At 52.9% G+C, this 16468-nt stretch overlaps 2 protein-coding genes and 1 long non-coding RNA gene across 3 annotated transcripts in view; 2 read left to right on the top strand and 1 right to left on the bottom strand.

Annotated features, from left to right (window-relative positions):
- RAB43 (RAB43, member RAS oncogene family) overlaps positions 1-9084 on the top strand; it is a 30873-nt gene extending 21789 nt beyond the window's left edge. Inside the window, exon 3 of the mRNA XM_037523954.2 lies at positions 302-9084. Within this exon, the coding sequence (XP_037379851.1) occupies positions 302-552 (251 nt within the window). The 3' untranslated portion in view covers positions 553-9084. The remainder of the gene's footprint in view (positions 1-301) is intronic.
- Positions 9085-13087: 4003 nt separating this feature from the next.
- Positions 13088-16468, top strand: part of LOC119256148 (uncharacterized) — a 33665-nt gene continuing 30284 nt past the window's right edge. Inside the window, exon 1 of the long non-coding RNA XR_005127644.2 lies at positions 13088-13231. This is a non-coding gene — a long non-coding RNA (uncharacterized LOC119256148). The remainder of the gene's footprint in view (positions 13232-16468) is intronic.
- On the bottom strand, positions 15205-15865 carry GP9 (glycoprotein IX platelet). The gene is made up of 2 exons (XM_037519777.1): positions 15852-15865; positions 15205-15764 (listed from the first exon to the last, which is right to left on the bottom strand). Exon 2 carries the CDS (start codon positions 15750-15752, stop codon positions 15219-15221), a length of 534 nt encoding a protein of 177 aa, XP_037375674.1. The 5' UTR covers positions 15753-15764; positions 15852-15865; the 3' UTR covers positions 15205-15218.

Genomic DNA, 16468 nt, shown 5'->3' with positions numbered 1-16468 from the left:
CTAAAGTACCGCGTTCTTATCACCAAACTTTAGTGGTTCTAATTCTTAGGAAAAAGCAAGAAAATACACAAATCCCTTGCAAAGGCAAAAAAAGAAAACACAATGAGGGAGTAAAGGATAGAATAAGAAACTTTAAAATTAAAAACTTTTAAAAAATAGGTAAGATACTCATACACAACTGTATTTATTGGCAGCTCTCAGGGCAGGGGATGGTATTGGGTCTCGGATGACCCTGCCAGGTAACATAGCCTGGCCTGGCACCTGTGTACCTCCCTGAGCTACTCCTGGCCTTTCCCTGCAGGGAACAAGTCCGACCTCAATGAGTTCCGGGAGGTCCAGCTGGCTGAGGCACAGAGCCTGGCGGAACACTACGACATCTTGTGTGCCATCGAGACGTCTGCCAAGGACTCGAACAACGTGGAGGAGGCCTTCGTGAGGGTGGCTACGGAGCTGGTGATGAGGCATGGGGGCCCTCTGCTCAGTGAGAAGGGCACCGACCACATCCAACTGGACAGCAAGGACATTGGAGAGAGCTGGGGCTGTGGGTGCTGACTGGGGTGGCGGGCAGGCAGGCAGGGGCCTCCCCACCTTCTCTCTCTCTCTCTCTCTGGCCTGCCAAGCCCAGCCCTCCAGAACTGGCCCTCCAGGACGCCAGCAATTCTAGGGCAGCTGGTTAGAGTCCTGGAAGTGACCATCCCAGGGCCTGGATGCTTGATGGGCAAGGTACCCTCAAGGAAGGAAGAAGCAGGAGACCTCCTCCTGCACAGGAGAACTGTGGTCACAGGGTAGGGTGTGGGGCCCATCTTGCCAGCCAGAGGCTGTTCCCTCAGAGTTCTTCACATTCCAGGACTGGCCCCCGTGGATAGCAGTGGGTGAGGGGCCAGGAACGTGCCTCCCTGTCCCACATGGATTGGTTCCGACCATTTCAGTCTGCAGCTGTGGTAGTAGCCTGCTGCTTTCCAGGAATGGGGCTGGTGCCCAGGTTCTTCCAGGCCATTCCAGGGCCTCCGTATGTAGCCGCAGAGAGCAAGGGCAACTGGCCCAATGGACTCAGTTCCTGAGCACAGCCCAGGGACACCCTGCCTCCTCCCAAGCACGGAGCCTTCTTCCTTTCTTCACTGCCAGCTCTCAACTCACAGACACCTTGGGCCAGCTCACTGTCTTAGCAAGACCTCTCGAGTTTTCTGGTTTTCCATGTAGCTTCTTGGTTTCATTAGCACAAGTGCGGGGTCAGGGCCCACAGCCAAGCGGGGACTCTGCTGGCTTGCAGCCCAAAATTTTGCTCAGGTTGCAAAACCAGCTCCTTTTGGGGCACCAGCTCTCAGAAGCTTGGGGGTAGGGGCGTGAGATAGGAACTGGTCCTTTAAGGGAAAAGTAAAAGCTGACATTCCTGAGGTCCAGGTCTGAGAGGGATCCTCAGGGCGCCCAGGGTTCACCCGTGTGCTGCCTCTCCAGATGCAGCCTACAGAAGGTGAGGCCCTGCAGTCCTTGTTTCACCACCACCACCACCACCACCCCCCTCCCCCCACCACCCCGCCACCAGGGGTTGAACCACGCCCCTTTAATGGCCTCTCCCTGTCCTGGATTCTAAGTTTAGAAGGCAAGCGCTCTTGGATGTAGCAGGGTACTCTGGGTGTAGCTCAGAGAATCATAGGGATTAGGTTGTGGGAGGCAGGTGATGGTTCCATGCCAACCCTTGTCCCTCCCAGTCCAGCTCCTCAGGCTCCTCAGTGTGGGTGCCCCAGGAAGTGAACTGCCCTCTAAGCCATGGTGAGGCTACATCCAGAGGGGTCCGGAGGCCAGGTGGCTCCCTGCTCAGTCCCATCTTGCACTTCTTGCTTTCCCCTCCAGGCACTGTGGTCTGCGTGGTCCCTGTCCCAGGCAGGCCTGGTTGTAGGGCCAGAAGCCAGAGGCTTGGAGCAGCCCACAGTGGTCAGCTCAACAGGGGTCTGCCCTGAGGGGAGTCATCTGGGATGGGAGGTGGAAGCAGGAAGACCGTCTGGCTTCTTTCCTCAGCAGCCTTGCTGATGGGATGGGGCTGAGCAGGGCTAGGGCCACGCAGCTGGCAGGGAGAGGCGGTGGCTCCTGCCCCTTGTTCATGGTACCTGGGTTCTGCCAGCAGGGTAGAAAATGCCTGGCTTTCTTAAGGGGCTCCCTATAGAGGGCCCCATTCAGGCCAAGGGCAGTGGCCCTCCAGCCTCTTGACTGCCTGTGAGGGGCTGATATTTGGGCAAAGCTGGAAGAGAATCTCACAAAGCCTGACCTTGCAGAAATGTGCTGCTTTGGGAGGGAGGTACAAGTAGGGGCTTGGAGCAGAGGCCTGGGCCTATACCCAGGGATTGATTTGCCACCCCAGTTCCAGTCGAGTACAGATGGTGACCCTGCCCTTTGCTACCCCCCACCCTCTCTGAAAAGCCTTCCTTCACTGGGTGCCAGGTTGGAACAGGGTTAGGTAGCTTTGGCACCTTGGACTGAGAGTCATGCATGGGAGACTTGAAATCCCATGAAGGCTCAGCTTAGGAGGGGGTGGCCAGTCCAGCCTGCATCAGGGAGCTTACCTCTCATTGGTGGCTCCGTGGCTCACCTAGCCACCAAGAAATAGCACCTCACTTTCACAGCCCAAGATGTCAGAAACTTGGACTGAGAGGGCTCCTGCTACCCCATCCTCCATGCTTTGGGGCAGCCTTACACTCCAGGGGTTTTAGCCTAGAAATCCAGGATCACCTGAGCTCCACATTCTCCCACCCCCACAGTGCTGAGGATTCCACCTTTACAACCCCCTGCCCCTCTACCCCAGACCCCATCCCCTCAACTGGACCCCTCACGGACCTCCATGCCCTGGAGTTTCCCTTCTCTAACACCCAAGCCACCCTCTTGCTCCTGTCAGAGTGACTGGTCCAGCAGGTCATCCTGGTCCTGTCTCCCTGCTCTAGCACTTCTGGGGCTCCGAAGCAGCCCTTACTCCACCAGGATGGCCAAAACTGCCACAGCCCCACCCTGCCCCAGACCCCTTCCTGGCCTCCCCCTTTACCCACCCTGCCCTTTGATTCACTTAGAATCCTACAAGTGACCCAGCTGGCTACACCCCAAGTTCATCCCTTGCCCGTTGTACCCTCTGGCAAGAATGAGTTCTGCCCCAACCCGTGGCCTGCTAGGCTCCCCTATCCTGGGCTGAGGTCATTTCCCACTGCGCGGGCCCCCCTGGGGCAGGGATGACCACATGTGCCTGGGTGCCTGCTCTGTAGTGGCCCCTCAGGCGGGGCCTCCCCAACTCTCTGGCCCAGACATGGGTGAGAGAAAATGGGGAAGTGTGTGCAGAAAACAAGATGGGCCTCTATTTCCTTCCCTCACTTGGCCAGTCCCTCTCCCAGCAGATCAGGCCTCTGGGGCAAGAGGAGAACAGTTTAATCTCTCCCCTTGTTTATAAATTACCCAAGAATGGAGCAGGTAGGGTCGGGGTGAAGGGGAGGGGTCCTGGGAGGGAGGCCAGGAAGTATCCCAGCTGAAGGAGGCTCCTGAGGAGGGCAGGTTTTCCACGGTGGGGCCGGCAGGGATGTGTCCGGACTCCGAAGCTGGAGGGTACGTCTCTGTTCTCCCACGAGGCAGGTCTTGACCTCGAGGACACAGGGCCCAGCAGGTTTGGAGCTGGAGGAGCTCCTAATTCATATTGAATTCAGTTATCTTCCCCAGGAGGGCTGTGCAGGGTGGGGCCCCCGGAATGCTGTGACCCCCTCTGGCTTGGACTGTTGGGGTGGGAAGGGCCTCAGCCAACCCAAGGATGCCATTTGCATTTGGGAATTTTTCACATTACCTATTTATGAATATATAGATCTTTATATCAAATCTATTTTTTAAAACATGGAAAAGTTGCCTTTATGGAGACTTAGCAGAGCCAGAGTGTGCACATTCCTAAACCATTAAACAGATTTCTGTAACGAGCCAGTGGTGCCAGAGACTGGTTCTCTCACCTTTGAAACCAAGATGATCCCACCTCCTCAGCTGACCTCCCTGTCTCCGGGCCGGCCGTGGTGGGGTAGACCTTCAGGAAAGCCAGGGTGTCACTGCCCCTCACCCTCACAGCCCTGAAGTCCCTCTTCTGTCACCGTCCCCAGGGCCACACTGGCCCCTCCTGGCCTCTCCCCGCTCTTTCCTGGATCCTGCCTCCAGTCTCCACATGCTGCAGGGAGTTTCCAAAGCTCGCTCGCTGAGTCACCCCTTCTCAGAACTCCGCACCATCCATGCTGCCCTCAGTCTCCTTCAAGAGGCCACAAAGGACAGACAGGCCTGGCCACTCTCCTGACACTCACCACCCCAGCCATTCATCACCCCAGCCGGCTCTGACCTTGCTGCTCCCCTGCCGGGCAGACCACCTGAGGACCCGAGACCCCTGCTGGGCGCTGGGCTTCTCCACACAGGGTCCTGGTTTACAAACAGCTTGAGCTGGGGTCTCTGACACAAAGAACAGCTCCCCTCCCTGGTCCCGAATTGACTGGGACGTTCAGTGCTGACCCCACACTGCCTGGGTAGAGAGTGGGGCGCTGCAGCCTCTGCTGGAAAAGAAAGACCCAGCTCAGAGGCTGAGTCTGGGCTCACCGAGCTTCCTGGGCTTCCATGGAGTGCTTTCCCCCAGGTCTTTGTGGCCTGATCTGCAGCTGGGGGTTTGGGTGCGGGGTACGGTTGGGCTGGCCTGACATGCCCCCTCGGCTGGGCCCACCCCTCCTGTACCAAGGCTGCAATGGGCCTCTCCACTGCTGGGATTCTAAACCTCACATCCTAACAAGCAGCACCCTGGTACAGGTAGCCTGGGAACAAGCTGCAGGTACAGGGGCTCCCCATCACATCAACTCAAAGCTTCACCTTCTCAGCACAGTGACAGTATTTCCAGAAACTGGGGGTCTGTGTGCTGGACTGAGGGGACACAGGAGGCGAGGCCCTCAGAAGCAAGGGCCTCGAAAGAGGCCAGGAGAGGTGAGTTCTACCCCCTGGGGGATTGCGTGCAGGGCTGCTGCTCACTCTCGGGTCCCGGGACCCGAAGCAGGCCTCGTCCAGGAGAGCGTTAGCAAAAGAATCCCAGTGTCCACCCCAGAACTCATGACTCAGAGTCTGAATTTCATAAGGTCCCAGGGAATTTGTGTGCACGGTGCAATTTGAACAACGCTGGTCTAGACAGCCTGCCTACCACCAGGAAGGTCCCTGATCAGACCTAATATAAGAAGCTTTAGGGTCTTCGATTGCCTGAAGGATCTTGCTCTTTTCATTTCTAGATAACACGTGTTTTCCTTCCTGGGTGCAGTGCTGACTTTACCTGTGGCCATCGGGCTAAAGGCCTGCTGGTCTGCTCCCTGTCAAGGCTCTGACTGTCACCCTCTGTCTGGAGCCAGAGACCATCTGTGGAAGAGGTCACCCTACCTGACACCAACACACTATCATTCAAACTTGAATTGTGCCAAGATTTGAACTTGTCCCCGTCAGGGACGATTTTTTTCTGGATCCTTAACCCCTTAAAGCTGTAGACCCCTTTCATCAGAATGGATACAGATTCACGAGACCCAAACATGGCACACCGTTGGGGTTAGTAGGCTGCTCACTTTCCAGTGTAGGCTCTTCAAACATCTAGCAGAATGGTGGGCACAACTGATGTTTGTTGAGAGGTTTCCACACAAATTCACGAGAGTTTCAGGGCCTCAAAAGCACACCCAGTAAGCGGCACAAGGGAGAGCTGTGCCAGGAGCTTTGGTTCGGGGGCCTTGGATATTGTGGCTGAGACGGGGCTGCAGGGACAACTGCCACAAACTCAGGCTTAGATTCAACAAAGGCATGTGATTATAAAATGATAGCCCTTGTGAAGCTCGCTCCAAAGGATGAATCTTAAAAACAGTAAAACCTAAGACAAACCATGTAGCCTTAGTTCTAGTCCAGGAGAGATGTGGAGCTAGCCCCCCCTCGCCACAGTGTTTTAGACAATTTCTAAGGTGCTGATCTCAGCAGAGTCAAGGCCATCTCCAAGAAGGAGCTGGGGCTCTGGGTCATCCTGCTGCTTTTCTACACTTTGCAGTTTTCGATAATAAATCCGTAGCACATTTGTACTGGAAAGATACAATAAGCTTAAGAATCACAAAAACAATATTCAATATTCAAAAATGTTTATGATGCAACATTCACTGAACAATTCAGAGTCCTTGGATATGGAATGTTAGGAACAACATAAGAAAAGTCTGGACGTGAAAATGTTAATAATGTTTGTACCAAAATAAGGTTAGAACTTCCTCTTTTCCACACTTTATAAAATAGAACTGCATGGCTTTCATAATATCATATGTGATATATATACAAGATATATAAGTGTGTGATTATATAGCTATCTCTACCTATAGACACACACATGTGCACAGACGTGCTCTTGTGGGAAATAACCTGATAAAAATTTGAGGGGAAGATTTAGAATATTCTGATCACATATAAACCAGCTATGGATTTAGGGAGACCATCGTGCATGGTGGAATGATAGAGGTAATGAAGTTTCTCACTTATTTTGGGGGGGAGGTTGCTTAAAAGTCGCCTATGTGTACGTGACATTTGTTTGAATTTGAGAATTTCCAAATACTCACAAAAGCAGAGTTGGCAGGGAAATCCTGTTTGCCTACCACAGAGCTTCAGTGACCCTCATCATCTTGTCAGACCCGACTCTACCCACCCTCCTCCTTTTTGATGGGATATTTTAAGGGAAATCACAGACATCTTGGCATTTTATTCTGATTTTTCAGTCTGAATCTGACAGCAAACAGGTCAGCATAGCCATAATGCTGTTCTCCAGCTAGCAAAATTAATAGTGATTCCTTCTAGTCATCCTCTGTCTGAGCCATATTCAGATTCCCCCTTTGTCTAAAGAATGTCTTACCGTGTCTGTTGTGGTCAGTTATATTTGGGTTCTTATCTCTTTTAGGTCTACAGGTGCAGGTGGGTCTTCTCTTACCTGCTGAGACTACTGTGCACCTCCATCCACCTCCTTTTTACAGAAGCTGTTGTCTTCTCCCTTCACCTTGTCTGTTGGATTTGCCCCTTTTTATAGCCATCTAGTGATTTCAGCTGGGTTTGGGGCAGGGCGACATGTCATTATGGTGTGGCCGGTATGCCCAAGTAAGCAAAAGTCTGGAGAGGTTCTATAAGCTTCGCCATCACCACCTGAAGCCGCTCCACTGGCTCTCCCTGCTCTGCTAAAATCCCTCCCGAGGATCGATAAGGTAGTGCCTGTGTCATTCCTTCATTTGTCAAATTCTACAAAATCCGAAACAACAGAAACCCCCAACCCAGTCAGGATGTTGATGGGGATGAAATTTAATTTAGACGTTAATTGCGAGAACTGAGTCTCGCTGGTGATAAATGGCCACATCTGTCCACATACTCAGGCTGTCTCTCCGTCCCCAGTGACAATTTACTATACTTGCTTTCTAATAAATTTAATATCCCACTAGATCTATTTCACAAATGGGCTTTTAAAGAGTTTCAAGCTTGTGGAGAGCACACAAGAATGGGGGCGGGTGGTGAAGAAGGAGGTGAAAGTGGTTGTGCCCAACCAGAGTGAGTGGCTTTATTTCACATACCAGGTGCTGTTAAGGAGTTTGTTGAAAAAAAGATCTTCAAACCTTTGAAGAAAAAGGTTTGAAAACTATCATTCTAGACTTTAAAAAAAATTTTTTTTGAGTAAAGTACACACAAAATCTACCATCTCAACCATTTCTACCGCATAGCAGTGTTAATTACATTCTTTGTACAAACAGCCACCAACACCACCCTTGCCAGAGCTTTCTCTTTGTGTAAAACTGAAACTCTGTACCCAGAGGCAACTCCCATTCTCCCCGCCCACAGTCTCCTCTCTAGACTTTTTAAAGGCAAAAGAACAGGTGACTGCTGTGTCTTTTGAAGGCTACTCCATAAATAGATGAAGGTTTGGTGAAGGTTTGGTTAGGAAGCAGCTTTTAGAAGATAAATAAAACTTTCTGAACTCAAAGTCATTCAGGTTATGATTCAGGTATATGGAGTTCTTTTGGAATCTAGAACATTGAAAGAAGGATGTATAGATTCCTTCTTCGGCTTTTGCTTTTACTAAAGGCAGGCATCTGACTATCAAGTGAAAAAGCCAATGAGTTGGCAGACTTTACGGCCTGCCTTCTCTTTTTATATCTTTGTAAACCTCACTTTTGTTTTCTAATTACTAGGGATGCACAAACCTAAAATAACAGAATAGGAGTTGGCCTCTGTTCCTGCAATGGTCTAAACAAGAACATCGGAATGGGAAAGTGGGGCATTTAGGGGTTCCAGGAGTGCCCTCTGTGTTGCCCTGATAAACCTGACTGCATCCAGCCCACAGGAAGAGGAAAGGGGGTGGTGGAAAGCCTTTTCCTTTAGGTCACCACCAAGAAGTTGCCACATCTGCTTTCATGCCCTTGGCTGGAAGGTGGTCCCGTGGCCACAGCTAACGCAAGGTCTCTGGGAAACGTAGTTTATATTCTGAGCTGTCATGTGCTTGGCTAAGACCCTGTTCCCTGTGAAGAAGGGGACAGCAGTGCTGAAGGTGCAGTATTTGTTGTACTTAGTTGTCCCTGACCAGTTGCAGGGGTGCTGGAAAAGACCATGGTGCTCAGGGTTAGCTGAATTCCTACTCTCCCCCAGGCCCATCCCAATAGCTTTGGGGGCACCATACTCCCCCTCTAAATGTGAGTTTTCTCACTGCAAAAAAAGGGGGACAATTCTTGTTCTCTCGTGGGACTAGTAAGCTTAGAAATAACCTCAATATCTCAGAAAAGGACTGGCATAGGAATGAACTTCATGAAGGATTTGATTGGAATATTGATTGGAATTCTAATATTGATTGGAAAATAGCATGAGTGAAAACAGTTGGATTGCTGTTTATAACTGCAACTTTTCAGTTAAACCTAAACATTCAGCAATAATAGATGAACAAATAAAATTATGGTACAAGGCTGATCTTTTAAAATGACTAAGTAAACACATGTGGGCCATGGAAATATGTTTCCAATTAATCTAATAAGTAAAACACTTTTAAGTATTAGGCAAAACATACATAACTTTTTTGGGAAAAGCCTGGAAGGATATTCAAGCTAGCTTTAGCAATAAATATCTTTCTGGAACATGGAATAGTTTGCTTTGTAGTTTTCTCAATTTTTGGCTATGAACATGAATTAATTATATGTAGTTAGGAAAACTGATGAAACCATTCCCACTTAGAAAAAGAAAAGAAAGAAAAAGCTAGAGTAAAAGTGGTTTGTCTGGTTATGATCTCAAGCATACAACTTTTCAGAGAAACGAAACCTCCCATGGTTGCCTCTGGATGATGGATTCGTGCCGGATTCTCCCCCTCTGTCTTTATGTTCGTTTCAGGGAGGGTGTATTCTTTCCAGAGTTAGAAAAGGAAAAAGACCAAAGTTTATAGACTAAAAAAAAAAATGACAATGTGATCATGATTGTGTTTGGCTAAGAGAACGTACAGAAATCTCCTATCTTGCTCCTTAAGCATTTTATCTTTAGAATGTGGGCAAAAAATTATGTATAGCATAATATTTATCGATTTAGCCATTTGTAAGTGTACAGTTTGGTAGTGGCAAATACACCCACTTTGTTGTACAAACACTGCCACTATCTACACCCTACATTTTTCATCACCCCCAACGAAAATTCTGCACTTATTAAATATTAATTCCCCCTTTCCCCCTCCCCCTAGCCACACCTTTCCTCTACAACCTCAGTCTATGAAATTGAATGTTCAAAGGACCTCAGGCAGCGAGAATTGATGCTGAGACAGGCTAGGAGCACTCATGAAATGAGTCATCCTTCAAGGCTGCCCTTAAAACCATGTTTTAAGAACCAAATGCAGGTGAAAGAGGAGACAGGTAAGAGGACAAAATAAAAACATTTGGGGATGGCATTTTTTTTTTAAAGATTTATTTATTTATACAAGCACTGGGTACAGTCAGAAGCGCGGGAGGGTGAGAGAATTCACCAGAGCCAGAGCGGGGAGCAGAGCAGGCAGAAGGACCGAAGTACACTGCTGAGGGGAGCAGCGGGCGGCAGGAGAGGTCTGCGCGCCATGTGGGACCCTCCTCCGGTGGCCGGGGAGCAGCCGGGAATCGAACCGGCGCCGCAGAGGCCACGGGCAGCTTCGCAACCCAGCGCTCAACCGCTGTGCCACCGGGGAGGCCCTGGGGATGGCATTTTATTTAAACCTGTGACATGGCCTGTGAAATGGGGGGAGTGAAAGTGACAGTGGCAGCTACCACCCAGTAGTGGGGCTGTTCTGCGGTTAAATTACCTTAACAAGGGAGGTGTGGGCCCAGTGTTTGTTGACTCCAGTAGGGACAAGAACTGAGCACTGCAGGGTCCCGCCTGTGACACTCTCCCTGTTGCCACTCTCCTTACTCAGTGATTAGAAGCATCAGGGGCACCTCTGGGGCTTGTCTCTTCACTGCGTGCTCCTTGAATGAATTTGGAAATCCCTCAAACTAGCTGACAATGAAAACATTAAGCATTCATGATACATAATTAAAAACATATCCAAACCCATAGCAGTGCAGGTAAGATAGAAGGGCAGTTCCCTCTAACAGAATCCACTTCAGGAAGGCACAGTGATAGAAAAAATCCAGCAGGACAGTGTTTATCCAGCTAGCTGACAGTGATATGCAAGTGATAAAAACTTGAGCGGACACTATTTTTCGCAGTTACCAAAATAGAAGAAAACTGTTAGTGCCCAATGCTGGCAAGGTGGCGCAGGGCTGTAACAAGCTTTCAAGGATGGAGGTTTTCTGGGGGCATAAAAACTTTCTGGGAATCTGGAGGGCATGCGTTTTTGAAGCTAGAGGTCACCAGGCTGGCCTATGTGCCATCCGGGTTGCCCATGGAAAGGCTGCAGTAAGGGCAACTGGGTGCTTGCAGAAGAAGGGAGAAATGTAGCCATCTCACCCCTCTCCCTCCCCACCCAGGGGAATCCAGGAATGCAGGTTGAAATGTCCTCCCTATCAAAATGGCAAAGTTTTGGAAAGTATCACGTATCAGAATTTAGAAAGTGCAAAGTCCAATGTCCAATAAGTAATTTTTTTTTAAAGATTTATTTATACAAGCACTGGGTACAGTCAGAATCACGGGAGGGTGAGAGAATTCACCAGAGCCAGAGCAGGGAGCAGAGCAGGCAGAAGGACCGAAGTACACTGCTGAGGGGAGCAGCGGGCGGCAGGGGAGGTCTGCGCGCCATGCGGGACCCTCCTCCGGTGGCCGGAGAGAAGCCAGAGATCGAACGGGCGCTGCAGAGGCTGCGGGCAGCTTCGCAACCCAGCGCTCAACCGCTGCGCCACCAGGGAGGCCCCCAATAATTAATTTCTTGGTCAAATCAGCAAGCTAGACTTTTTGGGCTAGAGCAACAATTCTCAAACTTTTCCGTCCCAAGACTCCTTGACACTCTCAAAATTTTTGAGGGCCACAGAGAGCTTTCGCTTATGTGGGTGTATCTATTAATAGTTTACAAGATGTGAAAATAAAGCAAAGACATTTGTGTTATCTAATTCAAAATCATGACAATAAACTCAAAGATGTTAACATAAATAAAACAATTAAAAATAGATACGCCCCAAAACAACAAAAACCATTGAGAGAAGTGTGGCATTGTTTTATATTTTTGCAAATCTCCTTGATGTCTGGCTGAACAAAGTTAGCTGGATACTTAGTTTACCACTGCAGTCAACTTATTGGCTTCTCACACATCAGATAGCTTCTGGAATGCTCCCTTTAATATTAGGAAGGATTTTTTTTTTTAAGATTTTATTTATTTTTATACAAGAACCGGGGTACAGGCTCTGTCACCGAAGACAGAGCGGGGCGCAGAACAGGCAGACTGCCTGAAGTACACTGCTGAGGGGAGCAGCAGGCGAGTCAGGAGAGGTCTACGCGCCATGTGGGTTGCTCCCTGGCTGGCCGGGGATCGAACTCGTGCTGCAGAGGCTGCGGATCCCAAAGCCTGAAGTTCTTATTGTCCAGAGTGATTTATTTATTTATTTATTTATATTTTTTTAAGAGAGGCATGTATTTTTATTTATTTATTTATGTATTCATTTGTTTGTTTTGTACATGCATTGGGTACAGTCAGAAGCGCGGGAGGGTGAGAGAATTCACCAGAGCCAGAGCGGGGAGCAGAGCAGGCAGAAGGACCGAAGTACACTGCTGAGGGGAGCAGCGGGCGGCAGGAGAGGTCTGCGCGCCATGTGGGACCCTCCTCCGGTGGCCGGGGAGCGGCCGGGGATCGAACCGGCGCCGCAAAGTCCGCAGGCAGCTTCGCAACCCAGCGCTCAACCGCTGCGCCACCGGGGAGGCCCTTGTCCAGAGTGATTTAAAGTTTAAACGAGGATTCCAGCACCGGGTTGTTTAGAAAGCGAACCGCCCGAGGCCGGGGAGTCTCTCCATCCAGAGCCGGTTCTTGGAAGGCTCCCCAGGTCATGGACTCACTGTCCCCAGCTCAGGCAGAGCCCGCGGGGACAGCCTTCCAGCTTCCGCACGCTGCCTTCCCGGCACGCCCGTCTCGGGAGAGGGAGCACGCTCTTGGCCAACAGGGGGATTCGCTTTCGGCTAGTCTGAGGCGTCACCCCCATGGCTGGAGAGGCTGAGGCCTGGCAGCTCCTCCGGTGGGATGGGCCCATAGAGGCGGTTTGAGCATGTGCACGCATGCGCGCACGCACGCACACGCATGCGCACGCATGCGGGCGTGCTCACGCACGCACGCACATACGCACGCACGCACACGTGCCCACAGACACGAGGGCAGGCGGGCGAGGATGAGGTGGGCCCAGCGTTAGGTCCCAGGGTTGGGGTGGGGGGGGCGCTCAGGGTCAGGACTGGGCGTGGCCCCCAGAAGGGCCCGCGCGTTCACAAATGCCCGGCTCCCGCGCTTTCTCCAGACCGGGCGCGAGACCCTCGCAGCGCGCACGGGCCCAGAAGGGCCAGGCGCCCGGGCCGGGAAGAGCCCCCCGCCCCCCCGGGCTGCGGCTGGACACTGGCTGCTGCAGAAGGAGCTCGCGAGGCCCGCCTGGCCGCCTGCTCCCTGCTGGCTGGCCGGAGGAAAGCAGAAGATGCCCCGGGGGCCCCAGAAGAAGGGCTGGCAGGAGCCAGGGCCCGTGGAAGGCCTCGGGGCACAACCCCAGCAGGAGGTGCGAGGGAGGAGCGAACCTTGGAGGTGAGCAGCGGCCAACGGGGGTGGGGCTGGTAAAAATGACCTTCAGGGAACCTCCATGTGCAACTGGATTTTGGAAAGGATGTCCCGGTGACTGTGGGGTAGACAGGGGACGGCAGAGCTGGTGTTTCGCTTATCCTTATGGGGAGAAGGCGCCTGGGTTGTTTGGGGGCTAGTGGTGAGGGGTGGGGGGCAGGGTCAACTCTTGGGGCTGTTGGCTGTGGAGGTGATGGAGAGAAGAGAGGGGTGGCGGACGTGAGGCCGGTGTGCAGGCGGTGGTGGGTACCAGGATGGTGGCGGAGGTGGTGTTAATCTCCATGGGGTGGGAAGTCGTGTGGAGGGTGGTGGGAGCTGACTGGGGTCCCTCAGGGGATGGTGGTGGTCAGCGGGGCGCGGCTGGGAGGCAGTGAAGCTGGCTGGCGGTGGTGATGCGGCGGAGCAGAGGCTCGGTGTGGGCCTTGCTGCCTGGCATGAGACCGTGGGGAGTTGGAGCTGATGAATCAAACTTCCCAGGGGACCTGCTTCCCTGGGGCTCCAGCGCAAATCAGGAAGTCCCTCCCTGTCACTGAAGGTCAATCTGTTATAGGACAGGGAGAGGGGCAGCCCAAACCCCGCAAACCTGCCTATTTTAAATGGGTTCTGCCATCCGCTGCATTAACACAAAACATATGAGACTTTAATGAGAAGGAACTTTAATAAAACTAGGAAACAATACAGGAAAAGCAAATAATCTAGTTTCTAAATCAAGCACCCAAAGTTACCCGTCCCCTCGTGGGTAAAACTCCATCCAAATGGGATCGGCCCAGAACAAGGCCCCAAAGCCTGCTACAAGTCTAAAGCATCTTCCAGTGGGGACCCACAGAAAAGGGTCACAAACAACTGGACAAGCCCGGAAGGAAAAGAGCAAAATCAATATCAAGATAAAAGCTGCCATTGTCACCTCCCCACGGGTCTCACCCACATCTGTGTCACCTAGTCCACGACCAAAAGACAAGCGCAGTTTCTTCACGTGTCTCTAGGCTCCACGCGCCTCCTCCAGGTCTCCTGGCTCCATCCTGCTTCCTTCCTCAGTCTCTTCTGCAGCTTCTTTTTCTTCCTGCTCAGCTCCACCCTCCCTTGGGTGGGGCAGGGAACCTCCCCCTTTCCTGGGGACCACCCTGTTGCAGCTCCACTCCTCCCACCCTCAGGGGAGTCATCACCTGTAGTGGTGACACTGGGCTGCCTGGGCAGGTTCTTGCTGAACCAAAGCCAACAGGTGGTAGCGTTGGAAGACTTTGGTGACCAATCCTGGGGTCCAAGTTGGACCCCGAGCTTGCAGGTGTCTGATGTCATTTCCATGAGAAAGGGAGGAGTTGATTATTTTTCCAAAGAAGAGTAGCAAGGAGGGGAAGGAGAGAGGGGGGCTGCAGCGGGCTTGAGACTGGGGTGGGGCCTCGCACCCAGGAGGCCCAAGGGCCAGGACAGTGCAGCCAGAGCCACTTTGGGTTCTCAGTGCTGAGTCTCAAGGTCTGTCTGTGGCAGGTGTGGCCTGCAGGAGGGGGCCCTCAGCGCCTTATGCTCTGCCCACGGCCGTGTTGTGGGGGCAAGCTTTTTGTGCAGCGTGGATGGGATAGGAAATGGGCCGTTGGATGGCGGCATGGGAGGCAGGTGTGGCTGATGGGGTGGTGTGAGAACTGGTGCCCTGGGGCCAGGCGGGCCCTGAGGAGGGCACAGGATGTCTAGAGAGGATAAGAAGGGGGGTAGCTGGGTGATGGGGAAGGGTCTGGGGCCTCCCAGAGAAACTCCAGTTGATATCTGGTTATAACAAACCTGACCCTGGTTTCCTGGAAAAAGCCAGACCCTGGTGCTTGAAAGGAAAACAAAATCTCTGGGTTTGGATAAAATGGCCGAGCAGCCATTTTATTTTGAGCTGTGGTGATTAGGACTGACCAGGGCAGGTGGCGTCCGGAGAGCCTGGCCCTCTGGTCTGGGGTGATCCTGGGGCCTGGGCTCAGTCCAGGGGATCTGTGGCGGTGCACAGCAGACCAGCCAGGAGAGCCAGGCCCAGCACCGCCATGACCACCAGAGCCACGTCCCACCAGACGCCCGGGTAGGCCCAGGACTCCTGGAGCCGCCAGCCGCAGTTGCCCAGCTCATAGCCGGTCAGCTGACCCAGTGGGCGTCTGGTGGCGAGGCGGGGGCTGGCGCAGCGGACATGCAGCAGGGCCTCGGGCGTGTGGTCCTTCAGCCAGAGGCGCAGGTAGGTGAGGCTGCAGTCGCAGTGCCAGGGGTTCTTTGAGGCGTCCAGGGTCTGCAACTGGGGCAGGTGGTCGAAGGCGCCGGGAGGCACGGAGCGTAGGCTGTTGTTGGCTAACAGGAGGTGGCGGGTGTGGATGGGCAGGGCAGGCAGGGCTGTGAGCCCCCGGCTCCCGCAGTCCACCCACAGCCCCATGGTTTCCAGAGCCTGGCAGGTGCACGGTGTGGGGCAGTTCGTGGTGGCCTCTGCAGTGGCCCAGAGCAGGAACAGGGCCCCCCAGGCAGGCATCGGGCCGGCTGACTGTGGGGAGAGCCGCCGAGAGGTATGGGATGAGCCTGCAGCCTGCACCCCATCCCAAGGACAGTGCACTCTGGGGCTGGGACTCACCTCCCTTCTCAGGCCTCAGCTTTCTCCTCTGAAATGGGGTGGTGGTGACAGAAGGGGGTGAGCAGGTCCAACCCAGGGTCTAGTTGCCCCTCACCAGACAGATGGAAGACTGGATGACCAGGGTGGCTGTGGTGGGCGAGGTGGTTGTGTTCACTTTGTCCTTGGGTTGGGGAAGGGACTTCCTGGCCTTGGTAGAGACCCTAACCCTGGCTCAGGGGTAGGGGGAGCACCCCTGCTTAATGCCTCCTAGCCCTGGACCCAGCCCCCAGACCCTGGGGAAGGCCTTGGAGTGGGTCTCCCAGGCTGCCCCCAGACCCACACCTAAGCCTGGGCCGGGCAGGTGGTGTGGGCTTCCTAGACTGTCCCCTGTCCACTTGGCTACGACTACCCTGACACTCGACAGAAGACAGCAGGGTGAGGAAGCCGAGGTCAGCTGGGGGAGGGAGCCCGGAAGGGGCTCATCTGGAAAGCCAGGGATCTGGGCCAACACTCTGGGCTGGGAAAAGGAGGCAGAGAAGGAAAGTGACTTGTGCAGGACCTCCCTGAGTCAAAGACCAGACTCAAACCGAGGTCTCATGAGCCCCATCTCTGCCTGACTCTCCACTCTCCTCCAGGCT

The sequence above is a fragment of the Talpa occidentalis genome, unplaced genomic scaffold (assembly GCF_014898055.3).
Source record: "Talpa occidentalis isolate TD23 unplaced genomic scaffold, MPIMG_talOcc4v2.1 talOcc4.10, whole genome shotgun sequence".
NCBI classification, from domain to species: domain Eukaryota; kingdom Metazoa; phylum Chordata; class Mammalia; order Eulipotyphla; family Talpidae; genus Talpa; species Talpa occidentalis.
This window is presented reverse-complemented; position numbering and strand designations above follow the sequence as displayed.